Raw genomic sequence first — 20,594 nt, forward strand, 5'->3', positions numbered from 1 at the left:
TATGAAATTCCTGCAACTCCCGCTAGCTTTAAACTTGCTAAACTATATCGGCAACTAATTCTTCCTTTCATAAGCCACGCAACTATAGAACAAAAGATCCCAAGCCTTTCCCACGCCCTTAAACTCAGCAGAAGAGGAGTCTGAAAGAGATTGATGAATGGTGTTTACAGGGTTTTGCTGGGTTTGACAGCATTCGCCTTGTTCAAGCGGAAGAGGAATTTGCTGGGTCTCAACCTTCCAGTCCTTAGAGATGTAAACCTAGCTCTTTACACGGAAGTGAAATACCTGGCCTGTAGCTGGATGGGTAGGTACGTGACTACCATTTCCGAAAGGTAATCTCGCACCAACCCATTCGGCTACGGCGGCCGCGAATATCTGTAGGTTGAAGCTGAAGCGTAATACACATGTTAAGTTGAATGTGAATCGAACCTGTAAATTTTGGGATAGTGTTGGAGAACCTTTAATAAGATATAGTCAAAATTGTGGTTTCTGGGTCAAACGGGCTACAAAAGAGTGTAACAACAGGCATTACCGCTGCCATGAGCACAACTTCAGGATCAGCTATTAATACTTTCTTGGATTTTATATCTTTGGGCATAGCGATGCAAAAAGAGGCAATGAAAACGAGGTGTCGACTGCATTCTTATGAATCGTGGCACGACTCGGAATCCGAACACAGGAAGAGGTTTAATAGATTTTCAGAGCACCTAATCTCAAACGGATTCCAGGAGTCTATCTTGAACAAAAGTATGTCGTTTGCTTTCTACAAGGAATGGAGAGCTCTAGACACTCGTGAATCTCGGTAAGAACTTTTTACGTTGACCGCTCCAAGACTGAAAATGGTACTGGAGTGGGATGGCATCTGTATAGACAGTAACTTCAGATGCTTTGCTGCTTTAGATATGATGGCAACAGTCTTTCAATCGGAACTCTTTGCCATACATAAAGAAGCAGACTAGATAATTGGCGAAAGATGGCGATGATCTGTAGCCAGAATCAAGCTACTCTAAAGGATTTAGAAACCGCTCGCCTTTCTTCAAAAATAGTTTAAGGATGTAAGTTGAGGCTAAGCTCCGCTGGGAAGGAGAATGAGCTTGAACTTGTGGGAGTCCAAGACAATGAACTGGCTGATGAATTGGAGAACTGCGGTTCTTTGGGGCGTCCAATTCGATTGGGACCAATTTTCTGGTCAATCTTAGTAGAAACAGTTAGGTACATAAAGCTTTCAATAGTAAGACTCATGAGGACCATTGGTGTAGTGCTGATGCCTGCAAAACAACCAAGTGTTTCCTAAAAAGGCCTGACAGGGTGATAACGAATTCCTTCTTAGACAGAGGAGGGAGTTGCGAGCCATTATAGGACTCTGTTTAAGCAAAAAATATAAAGACTTGATTACTCCGAAGCTGTACAAGTAATGAATTTATTGAGCGTCTCATTTTGTAATAACTGTTTAAAGCTAACTGTGCATAGATGAATTCGAAGAAATAATACCAATAATGCTATAAATTAAGGTGATGCCAGACTGGACGAATTCTGAACATCTTAAGGTGGTGCCAGATTGGACAAATTCTGAACAGACTCATTACATATCATCATAGGTATCATCGACGATCCACTGTCTACATCTTGCTTGGAGGGTAAGAGTATTAACGAGCATTTTGCTAGCGACTGTCCGAGTTTCCCTATACTTAGACGGTCAATTTTAGTCGGTTGTATTGAAAATGGACGAGCTATATTCCTTTTCCTTCGACAAACTGCTAAGATTCTTATAAAAATCTGGGAATTTTACAGAATAGTAATGAAACACAACCCGCCACCCTCTATACTTTAAATCCTCCCCCTTTGGCCTTAAGTGTAATAAGTAATATTGCTTGAGTGCTTGGATAATCTCCATTCCATAGCACAACTTTAGAACTATGATATTTCCAAATTAAAATTTGTATTGTACAATAATCCTAATAGCTGAGGCCACTATGTAAGTATTCGTAAGATAAATTTAAATTTTTTAATTAAAAGTAGTCTTTTGGACAGAAATGGTACCTCCACGTGCTCTATGGTTGTAACTTGGACAGCACTGTAACCAACCAACCGACCTCTCTACCAACGAGATCGCGTTACCTTTCGGACTAGCGTGGTGGCTGATCTGAGCAAGATTTTCAATGTCTTTTCTGTAGCCACACCAATCCACATGTAACAGTCAAAAAAGTAATAGGAAATTCGTTTTCCCGGATAATACACACTAACGAGGTATGGGGAAGTAACCCAAATTACTTTGTCCATATTCGGTTCTGCATTCCCGTTCTCACTGTATCTTTGTAAAGTTTTTTCAAGGATTAATTGAGAAACATCCGTCTTCTTTACATAACTTTTAACACAGTGGTTGGATAACGTGAGTCTTTCAAAGTCTAAACTTCAGAATGTTTCGAGATTTATCGTTATCCATTTTTGGCTAACTTATAGACAACTTTGTTTCCGAGGATGTTTCAAGAAGTAAATCTACCGAGAGCTGATTGTTTTTCTAGCGCTTTTATTTGCTTCAGCGGCCGCCGTATCCGGATGGGTTGGTGCGTGACTACTATTCGGAATTCAGAGAGAACGTAGGTTCGAATCTCGTTGAAACACCAAAATTAAGAAAAAGTTTTTTCCAATAGCGGTCGCCCCTCGGCAGGCAATGGCAAACCTCCGAGTGTATTTCTGCCATGAAACAGCTCCTCATAAAAATATCTGCCGTTCGGAGTCGACTTTAACCTGTAGGTCCCTTCATTTGTGGAACAACATCAAGGCGCACGCCACAAATAGGAGGAGGAGTTCAGCCAGACACCCAAAAAGGGTATACGCGCCAATTATATACATATATCTAGAAAAGTGGCTCAACCAACTGAGAAAACTGCAATTACAGTCATCTTAAATGGTCTCTCCTTGTTAACGAACCTTTTCACTTTCGACTAAACCTTTGGGTTTATTTGGTATAAGCCGAATTTGTTAATGCCAGATACTGGTTGTATGAGTTGGCTATGTTTTCCTCCGACATACTTGGTCTTTCGATTGGAACAGGGCTGTGCTACCCCGTTCTGTGAATAATACTTGCAGATAACTATGTCAGAAACATCAAACCAAATTAATACGAGTTTGGGTGTATTCTCACAATCGAACTTTGTCAAATTGTCAAACAACCTTTCTCTTGGCATTTTTCATACAATTGATTCAATATTAAGAGATTTGCCTTAACGTACTCACCTTTTTCTCAATTTCCTTAGCCATTTTCAAATGTTTCTGCAACGTTTCCATATCGAAATCACCTCCAATTTTATAAGCATCGAACAAATCTGTCAAACAGAAAGTAATTCAGTACTTAATACACTCTACAAAAACAAAAGTGTTGATATTTCCTTTTACCCAAAGCACTTGGTGAAGCCAAATCGGTGCTCACATACTTGCCGCCATGATTTTTCACCGAATTCTTCAAATACTGCGCCCAAGCAGACATTTTCGCATAACGACTATTACTTAAGATTAGCTCCTTGTTGCTTATCAACTGTTGATATTGATGCATTTCAGCTTCTTCGCGTCGCCGATTGGCATTGCTCTCTGCCGATTTGTCGCCATTTCTCGAACCACAGCCGACATTGCTTCTTTTCGAATTGAAGAATCGATTGGTAAAACCGGATTTCGAGTGATTGCGTCCAATCTTGCTACCGCCTGCCGCCTTAGTTGCCTTTTCACATTTCTCATGAGTTTGTGCAGAAGATTTGCGTATGTTACGTGTGCTTTGTTGACAGCGCTTGTATTCAATTGCGACCGGTGGTAGCTGCCGCTCGTCATACGAAGCCTTATGGTACTTAGGTCGCATTTGCGCGCTACTCGTATTGCTAACGGTGCTTACGTCGGTTATATCGTCCAATTTGTTGTCATGCGCCTCTTTCACTTGGCCAGAATGTATTTCTTCAGAATCGCTGCCACGTCCATATGACCAATCAACAGCATTATTGTCCTCCATATAGTCCATTGATGAGATATGTTGAATCTCACCTTTGGCTCCGTTTTCTGCTTCCGTCTCAACTCTTGAAGACAGTTCTTCTTTCGTTTGTTGCAGTGCATTAATGTATTTATCGGAATCTATAAGATCCTTTGCACTCGACAACAGTGCATCCGATACCTGAAAGAGGGCGGATTTTATATTTTAGATACTATATGAAAATCTCGGGTGATATTGTGAATGTGATAAATGGACTAAACTCTAAACACCGCCACAAACAGAGAACGATTTTTACGAATTGGAAACTTCGGCTTCAGATCCAAACGTATGAATAGTAAAATAAAGCATATCTGCACCGTATAACTGCATGGGTACGAATAGCTTCTGTATAGCTTTGTTGAATAGAAGTTCAACCCAAGTGGTCCAAATGAGTGGACAAATGACATAATTTATATAAGGAGAGAATCCTTCACAACCATAGCCAATATCATTTTGAAGCATTTGAAGAGTCATCTATATTAAACAATTGGCTAACAGCCTCACAGACTAGATTTCCTGCAGTGATAATCAAACATAGAAGTTCTCTCAATTCGAAGCCGAGCATTTGATGCCTGCCATTTTCCATATTTTTCACCGATATCGCCTATGAGGGACTTTCGTGGTGAGTCTGACAAAAACGCATGATTTCACCACAGTGTTGTTCAGGTGTTGGCAGCAGAGGAAGACCTCCTCTGTGTTGGAAAGATCAGGTGGAGAAGGATTTGGCTTCACTTGGTGTTTCCAACTCACGCCAGCTGGCCTGAGAAAGAAACGACTAGTGTAATTTGTGAAACTCTGCTAAAATCGCTTAAGCGGTTATCCCGCCAGTCAAGAAGAAGGATTGACGCAAGATTTAAGCTGTTCGAACTATGGGCATCGATAGACTACGATCATCATCTGGCAAAATATCAGCTATGCCGAATAAAAGTAACGCACTGCATATTGATGTTCGAGCGAGTGGAGTAAAAATATCAAAGTTCTTAGACAGGCGGAAAAGACGCAGGAGAACAGAAATTTAATAAAGTATTTATGTGAGCTTGATAGCTTGGGTGAGCACTTTCTATCTGGGAAGATGATTACCTGTATGCCCCTAGATTACTACCTGCACCTCAGATCTATTTCTTTCACAAGTCTGATGATATTTGGGCAATGAGCATAGACTAATGAAAAGATAGGGCATGTTGTGATTAATTACCTCTTCATAAAAAGTGATTGAGCCTTAAGACTTAAAAAAAAAACTTCAAGGCGCATACTTCAAATTGATGGGAAAACACGAACTATTAATTACTAATTACCTCTCTAGTGCGTATGTATGCGTTTTATTACTTATAGTACTATACATCATGAAACTGTATTCGTAAAGTATACTCACATACCTTTTCAATTGGTTGCGGCTCGCCGATCTCATTCTCATCTTCGTTAGCTTCATCATTAGTTTCAACCAATCGCCTATAACCGCTGACAAGAAGGCCAAATTCTCGTTCTACCTCTTGCTCAAAGTCGCCAATTATATCGACAGGAGTTATACCAAAACCCACAGCATCATCCTTACAAATTTCACTGGAGCGCACCGGCGTTGTAGCATTGCAAATTTCTTCTTTAAAGACACGTATCTTCTCTTCTGAGGCTGTAGCTTGATTGTTAACGGCATCATTGCTATTAATCGTGTTTGCCTCATCTGCCGTTTCAACGCGTTTTCTCAGCGGCTGTGGACTCACACCACGCAGCAAATCCGGACGGTTCTCTTTTTTCGAATTTTGTTCCGGACGTAAATTACAGTTCTTCAACAAAATGTCGGGTGTAGTGCCATGCACCTGTGGTCCCTCGCCATACATTTGTGCGACTAATCGACATTTTTGATCATAACGAAAGGCAAAATTCTCTGAAGAGTTTATAATATAGGCATCCGAATAGTTATCTGGCACATTTAAGGTGAGTAGTTGACGTAAATTGTCGTGCAATTCATTTGCGATAAGAGTGCCCAATTTGTTATGCTGCTCCTGCTGATGCTGTTGTTGTTGTTGCAGTTGTTGTTGGTCTCCGCTGGTTACCTTATTGGTTGTAGAGTTATTACTATTAGCGTCCGTGTAGGCTATTCGATTTGATTGTTGTATTTGTTGTGCAGTAGTTGGTAAATCTCGGCTACCCGATGAGGACCTCTTGTGACTATTGTTGTTGTAGATATTCATCTTCACATTCATCTCCACCTGCTGCTCCTCGCTAGGCAATTCTTCGCAACTGTCGGCACTCAATTCCATTTCACACTCAGACATGTCACTGTCATACGAATCGGATGGTGTGCAGCCAATAAAGTGTTCGGAGAGTGTGTGCGCTAAATGTTGGAATCCAGGATAATTTGGATTGATAATACCTCGTGGAAAATACGAGCGCTGTGGGGTACCCAAAGAAACGCTTGACGATGTAGGTGATGTTAGATACTCATCTATAAAAATAAAAACAATGTGGTATAGCAAATTTTAATCTTCTAGAAAGCATTTGAATTCCAATGAGCGTTGATATTTATACCAAGAAAGCAGTAGGTTTGGAAGTTTTCAAATCACATCCATACTGAACAACGAAAATCACTTGAAACTAAGAAATATGCGCAGAGTAAAAACTATGCTAGGTCCAAAAAGGGCACCGATTGTATTCAGGCAAAAAGTTTAGATCTACTAACGACCCGTTTTTCTATACCCTCATTACTTCAAATATCTAACTATTTAAAAGAATTTAATTAGTTCTACCCCAATGCCTTGTTGGAAATTTTTAAAATCAAAAAAAGCGTGCCCTTCAATGCCATCAACAGTTTTCTTTAATAAAAAGTCTGCGCCCTTCCACAAGAATACTCCTAATTGATTTGCAAAATTTTTCGAGAACTTGTAATTTTTAATAAATTACTACAGTTTGGTGAATTTAAATCACCTTGATCAAAAAGTTCCCGGAACAACCGCCAGGTGAGGCTCTAAGTCAACTGATTTAAGTATTTTAACGCCATTGCTTGACTTTTGTCAAATCTACGCCGTCTTAAGTAAATCTACTTCTACACGTGTTTTCAATTGTTTACAGTTTTCAAAATGGAATTGCAACAACGAGTTTGTATTAAGTTTTGCTACGAAAATCTTATAAATGTATGGAAAATATTTCGGTATTGATACTCCAAAGAAAACAGCCAAGAAACGCCTACGAGTGGTATGAACGCTTCAGAAGAAATCATGAGTCCATCGATGATGACGAACCTAGTGGCAGACCTTTCCCCAGTAGTGAAGACTCTCGAAGCTCTTCTACTCCCACTCTACATGAAACACCTGACCCCAGCTTCACACCAGCATAGCTTCCGAAGAGTGCACAGTACCACCACAGCACTCACCATCACTCTCACTCATATAAGCCGCGGGCTCAACCAAAACCGCCCATGCGAGAGGACTGTCCTAGTAGCGTTGGACCTACAAAGGCTTTGGGCCCAGTCAGCCACGTCACGATAGTAGATGCTATTTTACAGTCGACACTCCCGCCTGGGCTGAAGAGGTGGACCGCGAACTACCTGAGTGGTCGTGATTCGTCGGTGCTATTTCGAGACCAAATGAACAGGAAAAATAAAGCAAGGAGTTTCGCAGGGTGGTGTTCTTTCACCCTTGCTTTTTAACTTCTATATCTCGAAACGCTCTCAGCCACCAGAGGGAGTATCCCTAGTCTTCTACGCCGATGACTGCACGATAATGGCGTTGGGCAATGGCATTGATGGCCTGTGCGCCAAGGTAAATAACTACCTCGCCTGCCTTTCTCGCTTTTTCATTGCGAGGAACCTACAACTTTCTCCCACGAAGTCCACGGCGTCGTCCTTCACCACCTGCACAAAGAAGGTGCAACTGCAACTTAAAGTAAAAGTCTATGACACAGCAATTCCGACTGTTAACACTACACTGACAGGGCAAAGTTACTGCTACAACAACAACAACAACGTGGTGGCAGGCCATAGACATCGAAAACTGATGAAAATATGAACAAAGTGAAAGAAATAATTAGTCAATAGAGAACTGGCAGACGACTTAAACGTTGCTTATGGATTCGTTCAGTTAACGATTTGGGCGTGCGCCGTGTTGCTCCAAAGTTGGTACCGAAAACCCTGAATTTCAAGCAAAACAATGGACCGTGTTGATATCGCCAATGACATGATTTTCAAGACTAATTCCGACCCAACATTCATCAAACGTATCATTACTGGAGAGATACGCAATCCAGATATCAGGCGAGGGAGTGGAAAGCTCCTAATGAACCAAGACACGTCATTTCGTTTTCAGTCAAAAAAGAAAAGCCATTATTTGGCCGCCATGAGGCGTTTACGGGAAGCATTTCACCAAAAAAGAAAAGATTTGTGGGAAAACAACTCGTGGAATTTGCACAATGATAACGCACCCTCGCACAGTGTGATCATCATCTGTGAATTTTTGACCAAGAACGAAACGAATACCATCCAACAGCCATCGAATTCACCTGATATGACTCCCTGCGAATATTTCTATTTGATCGAGTCAGAAAATTACGGAAAGGCGTTTTAACACTCGAAAGGAAGGAATGGGAATATCGAAGATGGTTATGGTATACCAAAAATAGAGTGCAGAAATGTTTCGAGAACTGGATGAAACGCTGTCAATAGTACGTTGCGGTTGGTTAAGAGTACTTTGAAGGCGATAATATGACTTTTGAGGAATAAACGTGTATTTTGAGTTTTCTTAATATATTCCGGGAACTTTTTAATCAAGGTGGTTTATTATATAAGTATATACGCCGAGAAATTGTCTTTTATAACTCTTACTCTATAAAACTTACTTGTGCGTGTAAACTTTTCGAATGTGTTGTCAAAGACAACTTTTTGTGAATATTGTATCTCAGCTTTTTCTGGTAGTGGCGCAAAATTAATCACTCCATCGAAAGATTTATAATGTTTCTTATCACTCTCAGGTGAATGTCAATTAAAAACTCTGGCAACTACGCTATTAACTACTGTTAATACTAAATGAATAAGTAATGCAATGAAATATCACCTCACCTAATTCATCGTTGTGCTGCTCTACGTCCGATTTATGGTAACGATCATTGCACAAATCCAGCATAGGCTGATCATTTTGGTCTTTTTCTGGATCGTTTACATCCTCTACATATTCCTCTGCGGTGGCATTAGTCTTTGATTGCTGTTGATGATTTGAGTTTTCTTCATAAACGGTGCTGCTTACATCTTTTTTCATATCGTTGTTATAGTCGTAATGGCGATCAGTTGGTCTCACACCGATTGAGGCACGAAGGTTATAATTATCGTATTGCTGCTTTCCAGATTTTGTATCTGCCTCACATCTACTCAATTTTTTCGACCGCTGAAAATAATAAGAAAGTAATAAGTAAATAATATGTATCATTGTATGTGGTTTATATGTATTGCATGCAGATAACCAACATTTGTTTCTTCGAAATCGTCCAAAGCGATGGCGGCGCGATTGACGTATACCTCCTGAAATCCCTTATAGGCACTATTGCTATTGCTACCGAAGTTCTCTAGGCGACTTTGTCTTTGTAAATTTCGTCGGAAATACTCTTCAAAGCTTTGAGCGGCTAATGTCGAGTTCGTATATTCGCATGGTACTGCCAGGGAGGAACTTAGTGCCCTTTGAACGAATTCATCAGCCGAAGAGGTGTAAGCAGAGGTGTTGGTGAATTGGGTACTTGGTAGAAAATCAAAGGGGCCAGTAGCTGTAGCGGTATTTAGTTGATCCACTGCCCAATTTTCGTTCTTATTAACTTCGTTCTGATCCAATTGCAATGAGCTGGACGACTCTCCTGTTGCTGTAGGTGTTGCTATTTGTTGTTGGTCAGACTCGCTAAATTTGTTGACGATATGCCTTGGTTGCGCAGCATTTCCAGCTGTTAATGTAATGTCGGGAACTCGCATAACGGTTGCAATCTGTCGAGAAAATAAAAACATTTATTTTGGTGAGTGTACTAAATTTAAATGTACTTATAACTTGTTACATTTCGAGTTATGTTATGTTAGACAGGCTGCTCTTAAAAAGTTTACTTGATGTTCACAAAAATCTATTGTGAATTTCACCAATCCTATTCGCACAAATCCTTAAGTCATACCGATAATTTGGCGAACCCCGTCAGCACTTCCAACAAGATGTGCCTAAACTTTCTAGGTCTACGATAAATTTTTGCAAATACATTTCCGTCCCATAAATATATAGAAATGTATTCTGACTCTGCCTTATCCCTGCATCTCCTACACGAATCGTTATGCGGTCCTCCGAAACTAGCGGTAATGTGACCAATACAAAAACTCAGTGGAATTTAATTGATTGTCCTCTCGTTTTCGACTCATGTCTCAATTTTCTTCCCCATGTGCTGGTGTTAGTCCTCTTATCGCATGGCATAACACAGATCTACGTTACATTGCCGCAGAGATTGTAGATTTCCAACAGTCTTGGATGTATTTAGAGTAAGTCGTTGCCTATAAAAGTACCTTGAACGCAGCCTAACTACGTACTATGAAAGCGACTTTTTAAGTTTGATACATTGTGAGCACCAGCAGTCAGTCGTAGAGATCTCTAAAAGTCTGTCAGACAATCTGTGAGATGATCAGTGAAAGTTGCAGGAAGAAAACGTCAGATCTTGGTCTAATGCCCATTTTCGATTTGCATCAATTGAAGTACGAAACACGCCCTTAAGTCTTAAAGCCTTTTTAGCTGCAGAATTTATGTCTATAGGCAGAATGTCCTCGGCTATCTCGGCTACTCGCGTTACATATAGACATACCCGATTTTGCACCTACTGTTGCAAATTTGGTTGAGTAGTTGCAATTTGGCTAATTGTTTAATTAATTGCTTCCAAAAGTACACTTTCTATGATAAAAAATTAAGGACATCAATTTTTAAATATTTCAATTATTCTTCATTTTATTTTCCATCTTATTTTTTCAAAAGTTAAAAAGTCTGGACAATCGTTAGCAAAAATAAATAGGGAATACTGAGTTAACTGGTCCAATGATTCAGCTACTTTACTGAATTATCAGTACAAAACACAGCTCAAAGGTGTCTGCAGATTTTGCAAGCAACCACAGGATATCACATTTTATAGGAAAGCATGTTCTCTTTGAGCATTGCAGCAAACTTATGGAAAGATATGGAAGTAAGTAAGGAAACTATGGAAAGACTTAAGGACTTTAGTATTCTTAAGAATTCAGTAAAAACCACTATATTATCAATATACGCCTGTTAATTGAATTATTCTGCATATTAATTATCCAAAGCACGCATCTAAAACCATGAGGGCACTCGTTCCGTCGGTCTCTCGAACGACATACCATCTCGAAAAAACACTTTGGCTTGTTATGGCCACAGCGAAAGTGTTACTACTCGCTACTGCCAAGCGTCCTTTGGGATTTCTTAAGAGAATAAATACTTTGATGAGGAAAAGTTGCAAAAGCTTACAGTGCAAGCAGATATCTAAATATCCATTCACGGTTTGAAGGATTGGCTAATAGCAAAGAAAATCAATTTTCTCAGCTAGCCGGTGCAATTTGCTATTGCATTGAAAATATTTAGATGAACAAAACTTTGGGCTCATACGAAGGAGTCAGAGAAAAAAATGCACGAAATAGTGCAATCAACGTGTTAATACATTTTTAAGTAAAAATAAGAAATGAGAGAAGCGAGTACATGCTGCGAAGCAACTCAGAAACTCAGTCTAATGAACGGGGCGGATATAGTCAAGTTCCATTGTGGACTAAACGCCGATAGCGGAGACAAAAAGGAGAAGACCGCACAAAAGATGGCTAAACTGCGTCGAAAATGATATGAAAACAATTGGAGTTAAAAACTGGCAGTCACTAGCAAATGATAGAGAAGCCTGGAAAAGTATAGTGGAGAAAGCCAAAACCCACCCCGGGTTGTAGCGCTGACTAATGATGATGATGATGAAGCTAACAAAGATCAAAGGAAAAAATATTTATTGTTTTCTGATTTTCTTTTATTATTATTTCAGTTTCTTGAAATTCAAAAAATTTTTGGTTTTTGTCCAATTGACATATAAACTGTTATTTTGTTGTTTTTTTAGGTGTGCTATCACTCTGTCCCTAACTGTGTGCGCATTTACACACATACACAAGTGTATGTAAGCTTCAAGTTTAGTCTTCGGTAATAACTTTTTTCAGCCAAATATTAAATTTGTACCTCATTTATATTAACTACAGGGTGTCCGGTGGCAGAATTAGGTTTTAAATTTAAAGTTTCTTCTTAACCGCTGAGCGTACGAGCGGGGAGGGGACCGCATTGGCCTCTTTATTCATGCGAGTTATTTAGTAACCATGTTGCAGTGGATGGGTGCAGAACGTGCGTTCGTAATCGAGTCGCCTTTCATGGCCAATGATTCGTGTGTAACTGCTCGTCGTAGATTTTGTTCACTTTACAATAACTGGCGTTTGCAAGATACCCCTAGTAAAGGATTAAATCGTTCATGGGTTCGAAGATTCCGGGCAACAAGTTTGGGACGCAACCGGATATCGAGAACAAATGAAAATATTGAGCTACAAGTTTTCACGATAATCCGCCTCAGACCGTGGGCAAGAAAGCGACTGCCCTGGAACTTCCAGAAGCTGTTGTAAATGAAATATTGAGGAAGGAGCTTAGACTTCACCCCCTGGGTGTGCATTATCAAGCAGTAAAATAAGTGGATCATATATAGTATTTTGAAAATCGTCGAGGGCAAGCAATTTCTGTCGTGTCTCCGGTGTCTCTTATCGTCCCATCCTTCTTTCAGTACACACACATAGATTCAGAAAAAAAAGAGCCACGCCACACTCGGTAAGAAAGACCATGGCGACACTGCGTTACTTATTATTTCTGTGGGGGTACCTCAAAAGTAAAGTCTATGAAGCAAACCTAACGGTCATCTCAGCAGCACGTTCTCACGACAGTTCTACGTAAGCAGATCGACCCGGATTTATATTCGGCCAAGGACTGTCACTTCAGCAGCATTCTCCATATATGTTTGAGGAATGTTTATTTTGTTATAACAACAACAACCATCTCAGCAGTAAAAGAAAATATTGCTCGCGAGAGTAATGGCATCCCAACGAGTTTCTCGAAGTACGGAGCCTAGACTCCGACGTAAAATTTAGAGGGCATAATTTTTCAAAACTAAAATCCGCACTTGCCTTCTTCGTAATAGTTATTGAATAACTACGTTTATCATTAGTAATTATCTTTTAATTAACTTCCAGTTTCTAATTCGGCCACCGGACACCCTGTATTTCAAAATAAGAGCGAATACAAAAAGTTCCCTGACAATCAGTCTACGTTATTTATATCTGGACCGCTTGTTATTGTTGTTGTTGAAGTGGTTGAGTATTTCTACTGAAATAATCCTAATTAGCGAGCAGCACCGTTTTACTACCACTGCCCTCGTGCGATAATGCCTTGTTTTTTTTTTTTTGTTTTACTTCTAAGTCAGATCCACCTCAGGACACCTCTCCCCGCCCTCTCCCTGCACCTCATCGGTCCTTCCCCTCTCCTCACCTCCTTGAAAATGGTATCACAAAGGACGAATCTCTCTTCGTCCAAGCGTGCAAACTCCCTGGGCAACCATACTAACCTAACCTAAGTCAGATCCATTTTGTGAGTACCAAGTATAGCAGCAAATTCTTTATCTCGATGTCTGAGATCTCATTAATTTGTTGTAAGAAAGCCTTTCCGAAAGAGCGAAGTCGTGCCCTAGCTAGCCCTGGACATTCACATAAGTAGTGGAAAAGACTTTCCTTCACCCCTTCCGCTTGACAGCTTCTGCAGATGGGATTGAAGGGGAGGATGAGTTTGGCTGCATGATCCAGTGGACCAGTAATGTCAGCTAGAACTCTATCGGCATCAGCTTTGGCCGATTCTTTGTATATTTTTTTTTATTAAGTTATTTTAATTATGATATGTAGCTAAAAAGGCTACTAGTTTTTAAGATAATCCCAACGCATTTTTTGTAATGATATGAAGTAGGAACCACTTAATGAAAAATCGAAAATTAAAAACTATCAAGCAGCCATTTTTAGCTGTCAGGGTTTGATGATTTTTATTAATAAAGTGGCATATCCTTTAACCTAGAACAGGAAAAAATCGTCGAACTAACATTTAGAAAAAAAAATATATATGGGGCATTCTTTCTCAATGGGAGACCCCTATCCATCCAAAAATGTTTTTGACCTAGAGAGTTCTAATAGGGCTTAAAATTTAGCTCTTTTTATCTACTTTTCAATACAGAGTGGCCAAAAACGAAATTCAAGATGGCTCATTTAATATGGCTAAAAATGTAATCAAAATTCATTAAATTCATTCTAATAACCTATGCCAAAAAAATTCATTTCAACGGAGAGAGTTGTACGAGGTCTCAAAATTTAGCTAATAAAGTTTACTTTTTTTTAGTTTTAGTTTAAAAATCCGTCCGCCATATTGGATCCGTCATTCTGAATTTTAAAAAACCAACACCAGATTTGTAATCAGCGACCCAAAAAACCCCCGAGTAATAAATTTTAAGTGGATTTGAGTAGTTTTAAAAAATTAGCCGCCATGTTGTGGCCGCCATCTTGGATTTTTAAATTTTTTATTTTGTATTTTAAAGTAAACTTTATTAGTTAAATTTTGAGACCTCGTACAACTCTTTCCGTTGAAATGAATTTTTTTGGCATAGGTTATTAGAATGAATTTAATGAATTTTGATTACATTTTTAGCCATATTAAATGAGCCATCTTGAATTTCGTTTTTGGCCACTCTGTATTGAAAAGTAGATAAAAAGAGCTAAATTTTAAGCCCTATTAGAACTCTCTAGGTCAAAAACATTTTTGGATGGATAGGGGTCTCCCGTTGAGAAAGAATGCCCCATATATATAAAAAAGAAAAAAAACAAATTTTTCACATAATCTTTAATTTCACATGCCTCTAAAGCGGTTAAATTTTGGACATCATGCTCATCCACGTAACCTAATTAATCAGAAATTGCCTACAAAATAATATCCTTAAGTATCTAAGATGACTTTCTCTGTAACGTTCACACAACAGTCGATTCTACCTTATCGGAACGACCGGCCAAGCACTGTCATTGCAGCAGCATTCCCCGTACATGTATGGGGAATGTTTATATTGCTACAACAACCCCAACAACCACTTTCCTTGTAACCCTGAATAGTGACTCACATCTTTGTGTTTGCTTAATAACTGAGTTCTTTGTTCGTATTACAATAATACTTAACATCATTATTTTGAAATTTACTGTTTATTAATAAATTTCGTAAGGTCAGCAGAAGCTACCTATTTTTCATACAAGTAGGAAATGTAATTTCGAATGAATTTTTCTTTGTAATTTCGAATGAACCTTTTTGTAATACAATGTCTAAGTAATATACTCTTATTTAACACAGATTTAAGTATGTACATTTGTTTATTTTACAATTACAATTTTATTTAGTTATTTGGTCATGTTTTTCTTTTGCTCATCAATAATAAATGAATTTATATTCAGGTATTTCTTAAGGAGTCCGCATCGTCAACGGCATAGGCCAAAATTTTAGAGCCGGTCAGACTCTACTGTCAGCATTAACCGAAAATGTATGATAAACAATTATGGTTTGAAGCTAAAAGATTCGAGTTCCATAACTTCTTCTTGTAAAGAATTCTTTGGCTTTGTTTGTAATTGCTTACGTAGTCAAACACCTACACCGCTTTTATTTTTTTAATATACAATATGAATGTACGTATGTACATTTGTATTATTAGCTCGTATATGCAAATCGATTTTGCAATCGCAACCCTAGCAGCGGTAACCAGCCCCATAGTCTAAAAAATAAAGTAGTATTAAAAAAGAAACAACTACTGGCACAATCACTTAAACTAGTCATAAGTATTCTTTACTCACATTATGTCTATGATATTTCGCAATAAAACATTTTTTGTCAAATCTTGCTTAATCAAATTCTGCTATAAGTAAAGTGATAATAATTATGGAATTTAAATCATAAATACTGGAACTCAAAAGCAACGAAAACATAAACTTCTTAACAGACAGTTTCAAATTGTTCGAAAACTTCGCTGGACGAGTAATTTTTAACTTTTATATGCCTCGAAATAAAGTTAAAAATATTTTCATCAAAAAATCAATAAACAAGCCTTTGCAGGATAATAGTTCCCTTTGACCCATCCTTAATTTAAGTTTCAATCGCCTCAATTACACATACCGTTTCTTTTTTTTACCAAGTAGCACTTTTATTAAATGCTTTTTTAACACTATTTATTTCAAGCAATCTTTGAGTCCATAATTTAAATATCACATGCTGGTTATTTAATTTTATGACTGAACTCAGATATTTTACAACTCACACCCGTCCCGAACAATTGATTTTTACTTTCGTTTTCCATCGGCGAGCAAAGTGGCAAACAGCCCGACTATCGCTAAGACTTTCGTGTATATTTTCAGGGATATTCGTTAAATGACACATTGGGACGGTAGGCGCTTGTTTGATTTTCAACCCCAAATTTTCCAAAGCGCATGTCCATAATAGTGACACATGTCAAATTTATATTGTACATCATCTTGGTCTTCAAGAAATTCGAAAGTTGAGTAGATTTCAAAATATTTATATTTATGTACTATCTTTATATGATACATATGCATACATATGTATGTATATATATGCATGAAATTTAACTAATACATATATGAGTCGATATATATATTAAAAATAATATAAAAGTGATCAATAATTTACATATATATGAATATATATATATTTATATTTAAATAAATAATTTTGGTAGACATTTCATAGGAAAATATTCTCTAACTATTCGTTGGAAAATATTCTCTTTCAAAAGCCAAAAAGTCTTCCTCTGTGAAGATTGATTTCACTGCTTTCCGTTTCTTTGGTGCCTTGATGGTCGCGCTTTTGTTATTTCTCTTTAAGATCTGAAATTAATTATATTTAGCAATGTAACATATTTTGTTATTGTCTTTCTCACCTTTTTTGCATCGTTTGTAGCAATCGTATTTTGTGATAATGCTAGCAAGCGTTTAAGGTTTAAATTTGTTTTATTTTGGTCAGGCAGAATCTCCTTGCGTATGTGTTCTATATTTCTTTTTTCCTTGTTATTGAATTTCAACGATAGATTTTTATGTTCCGTTGGCATCTTTCCACCGGGCTTGTTAATTCTCCCATCCTTGGCCAGAGATTTGGGCTTAACCGCAGCTGTAAAAAAGGTATAAGTAGTTCATAGTAAATAAAAGTATATATTTTGTTATGTTACATTTCTTGTCTGTTGTTGCATCCTCCTCCAATATATCCAAACTTCGCTTTAATAGTTTTAAAGACATTTCGTTCAATAATTTTGGTTGGAAATAGAAATATTTATTATAAATTACAGTTGTTTACATTTATCGGTTCGTGCACGTGTTTATATAAATATTACAATTCACCATAGATAATCAATTCACCATGACTGGAGATTTGTAATAGCACTGGCAGGGTTGCTTAGACCGCGTTTATACAAGGTAACTTATGGTGCTTCAGATTTTGCAGTTTAAAGTACGTTTACATGTGCATTAGTTACCAATAAATCCACATCATCTACCCGTTCACATATGACAGATTACCTGCAAAATTGACAAACAGCTGTCAATACTGTTGTGAAAGGTTTTTCTTCATAGATATTTTTTTGGTGGAATATTTAGGAGTTTTTGGTTTAATTAATTATTATTAACGATATAGAGAAAGGACAAGGAGAAGGAATAGCTAGTTTAATAGCGCAATTGGCTGCTAATAATGAACAGTTGAAAGAAATCCGTAACCGACGTTTACTGAGGTTTCAAAAAATTGTGGCAGCAACACGTAATTCAAATTTGATATTACATTTAATAATAAGTAAAAAGAGGACAAAGTATTTATGGACACACGCTTTCTTCAATTGTATGAATGCATGACTAATAATACCTAACAAACATTTTATTAGAATTATGTCTACAAACCTGTTTCCTTTACCGGCAATATTTTATTTAGTGTTTATTTTAATGTTTCTCCTTACATTCCGTAATAATAATTATCGATAACACAGAAAACACAGGGTTGTGTGTCAAAAAGTATCGTTATTATCTAGGATTATTTTATAATCTCAGATTTTGGGAGAGAAATTTTGTATGGGAAATCGTGCTTTTTAATTACGGATTTTGAGTTAAGTGCGAAAAAGTAGATCATCTCCTTATTATAACGTATTATAACTTATGGCGCTTCAGGTTTTGCAATTTATTTTTGCTTTTTGTGCCAAAAACGCCATAGAGAGAAAGTGTGTGTGCGTGGAATTTCTTATGCTTGGCAGTTGCACTAGCTTTCGCTCTCCTGTTCTCTTCATTTTGCTTGTTTACTCAAAGCATTCACGCCACCGCAAATTAGCTGTGGCTGTGGCAATTTAGCTAACTTAGCAGAACATACTTAGGGAACAATTTTGTATAATATAACATACTTAAAAAAAAAGGTTGTAAGGGGTGGATTGAGGGGTGTATCCAACTCTCAAAACTGAAAACCGCACCCTCCGGAGGCCTATAGTTTTTAAGTAATTTATTGTTAAAGTTTTATAATTTAGCGAAAAGTTGGTGCTGCCAGACACCTGAAATCAGAACGAAGCTCGTATGCAGAGACGTTCAGTGGAAGATTGTTTGTAAATATGCAGTCGTTTTGCTCTAGTTTAGAATTAAGCAACATTTTCGAAAATATAAACATATACAAAAGCGTCGAGTAGAAGTTTTTGCAAATTTCAATCTAACTCTGGCTACGCCATCCACAGTATTTTGTATAGAATTCCTTTCCGGGTGGGCAGCCTTCGGCCGCGCTTCCAAAAAACAAACCCTACTCAGTCCAACTCCGGCTACGCAATCCACAGTATTTTTGCGTAGAACTCCTTTTCACGTTAAAACCATTAAAACGTCTTATGCGTGTGTGTGTAAAGGAGGCACAGTAACCCCCATCCCCATCATCAACACTGAACTGAAGTACTTAATTTTTCTTCATGTTTTTATTTTCATTTGCAGGCATCCGGCAACACTAACTGTTGTCAATTCCAATTAATTCTTATTCGCGTTTAAAACTGGAAAGTGATGATATGGGCAAATGCATTTGTATTTTATTTTCATTGAAATATATTATTTCGAATGCAAGTATAAAAATAAGTATAAACACGCGTGTGAGTGTATATTTAATGAATTTAGTGAAGTGTAGAAAAATATGTATTATATTGTCCCAAACTATAGTGAAGTTGCCGAGGGCACTTTGAAAGCAAATAATTACCAAACTATTATTTTCCGAATAATTGGGAGTTATGAAGGTTGTTCCTTAACTACTCTCTAACATCTCCACCAAGTTTCATTAAATAAATCATTATAGTTTGCCTAAAACTGCCCTTGTTACATTATAGCAAGTCCGAGCCGAAATTGATTTTGGTATTTTCGGACTACCAATGCTTTACAATATTTTTTTGACCAGTGGCAGCACCGCAAAATTTGACAGTTCAATAAGGCATCAAATTTGCTTTGAACGTTTGAAAAAAGAATGAAATGTCTGAGACAGCGGGGGGAAAAATTGTGATTTGTTTAATTTCCTATAAACTTGAGTTGGTTTCCAGTAAATATGCACCAATATTAAAGCGGTATTAAAATAGTATATCAAATTAGATTTATTTAATTCAGTCTTACATATTAAATTAAAAAATTCTACAGATTAGATTGCACACTAAACAGTAAGATAAATTAATTAATAATTATATTTAATTAATTAATATTATTATATAAAAATCGAATGGTAGTCACGCACCAACCCATTCGGCTACGACGAGTTAATTAATTAATAATAATAATATCTAATATCTTTGAAATATTAAACTCTTTAAGAGATCTGAAGATTGGAGCCAAGGGCAAGTAGTTTGTTTTTACAACATTAACATAAAACGGGTACGCTTTGCTCTGTGAGGAGCATATGAAAGATAAATAGTGTATGAAAATGGAGAGGAATATTATAATTGGTTATGCTTTTTAAATAGGTAAATAAACAAGATTTTTTTAAATTTTAGCCTCTAAACACCAACTGGAAGCAGCCGCTAACCGCACGTACGCTTAAACAGTTGGAATGCTTGTTACTTTCTATTTCGTACGTAACAAAATTTATCAAGCAAACGTGAACTTAGAATTCGAAATAGAAAAGAGATTTACTGAAAGGTGAAGTTCGGTACCATGGTAAATTTGGTTACCACTCTAGAGTATACCCGTTTGTATCTACATACAAAATGTACACTTCATTCATATGCAACAAATCAACAAAAAAACGACTTCAAATATTGTAATGTTGGTAATTGAAATGTTAGTAAATATTATTTGTTTGAAAAAAAATATATAAAAGTATTAATTTATACGTTTTGCGTAATAAATAAATGCTCAACATGAATCTTTTCCTAAATTGGTTCTATATTTTGAAGCTCTTTCCCGAAATTCAAAGTTTCGTATCTATTTATTGAGACT

General features: G+C 37.4%; 2 protein-coding genes across 2 annotated transcripts in view; both read right to left on the bottom strand.

Annotated features, from left to right (window-relative positions):
* Positions 1-16,542, bottom strand: part of LOC129248048 (uncharacterized) — a 37,014-nt gene extending 20,472 nt beyond the window's left edge. Inside the window, exons 1-6 of the mRNA XM_054887464.1 lie at positions 16,276-16,542; positions 9,465-9,968; positions 9,063-9,384; positions 5,392-6,458; positions 3,397-4,156; positions 3,238-3,326 (exon numbers count right to left, since the gene is read on the bottom strand). Of these exons, the coding sequence (XP_054743439.1) occupies positions 3,238-3,326; positions 3,397-4,156; positions 5,392-6,458; positions 9,063-9,384; positions 9,465-9,956 (2,730 nt within the window). The 5' untranslated portion in view covers positions 9,957-9,968; positions 16,276-16,542. The remainder of the gene's footprint in view (positions 1-3,237; positions 3,327-3,396; positions 4,157-5,391; positions 6,459-9,062; positions 9,385-9,464; positions 9,969-16,275) is intronic.
* A 117-nt stretch (positions 16,543-16,659) lies between these two features.
* Positions 16,660-17,478, bottom strand: LOC129248096 (active regulator of SIRT1-like). The gene is made up of 3 exons (XM_054887531.1): positions 17,342-17,478; positions 17,057-17,283; positions 16,660-17,003 (listed from the first exon to the last, which is right to left on the bottom strand). Exons 1-3 carry the CDS (start codon positions 17,406-17,408, stop codon positions 16,878-16,880), a joined length of 420 nt encoding a protein of 139 aa, XP_054743506.1. The 5' UTR covers positions 17,409-17,478; the 3' UTR covers positions 16,660-16,877.
* Positions 17,479-20,594: the final 3,116 nt, after the last annotated feature.

Source organism: Anastrepha obliqua, chromosome 5 (genome assembly GCF_027943255.1).
Source record: "Anastrepha obliqua isolate idAnaObli1 chromosome 5, idAnaObli1_1.0, whole genome shotgun sequence".
Classification (NCBI taxonomy): domain Eukaryota; kingdom Metazoa; phylum Arthropoda; class Insecta; order Diptera; family Tephritidae; genus Anastrepha; species Anastrepha obliqua.

Excerpts from the sequence above, each read along its gene's own strand:
- LOC129248096 (XM_054887531.1), bottom strand. The coding sequence starts at position 17,408 with ATGTCTTTAAAACTATTAAAGCGAAGTTTGGATATATTGGAGGAGGAT. Across the intron at positions 17,284-17,341 it reads TGCAACAACAGACAAGAAAT|CTGCGGTTAAGCCCAAATCT; the intron begins GTAACATAACAA and ends CCTTTTTTACAG. Across the intron at positions 17,004-17,056 it reads CTACAAACGATGCAAAAAAG|ATCTTAAAGAGAAATAACAA; the intron begins GTGAGAAAGACA and ends AATTAATTTCAG.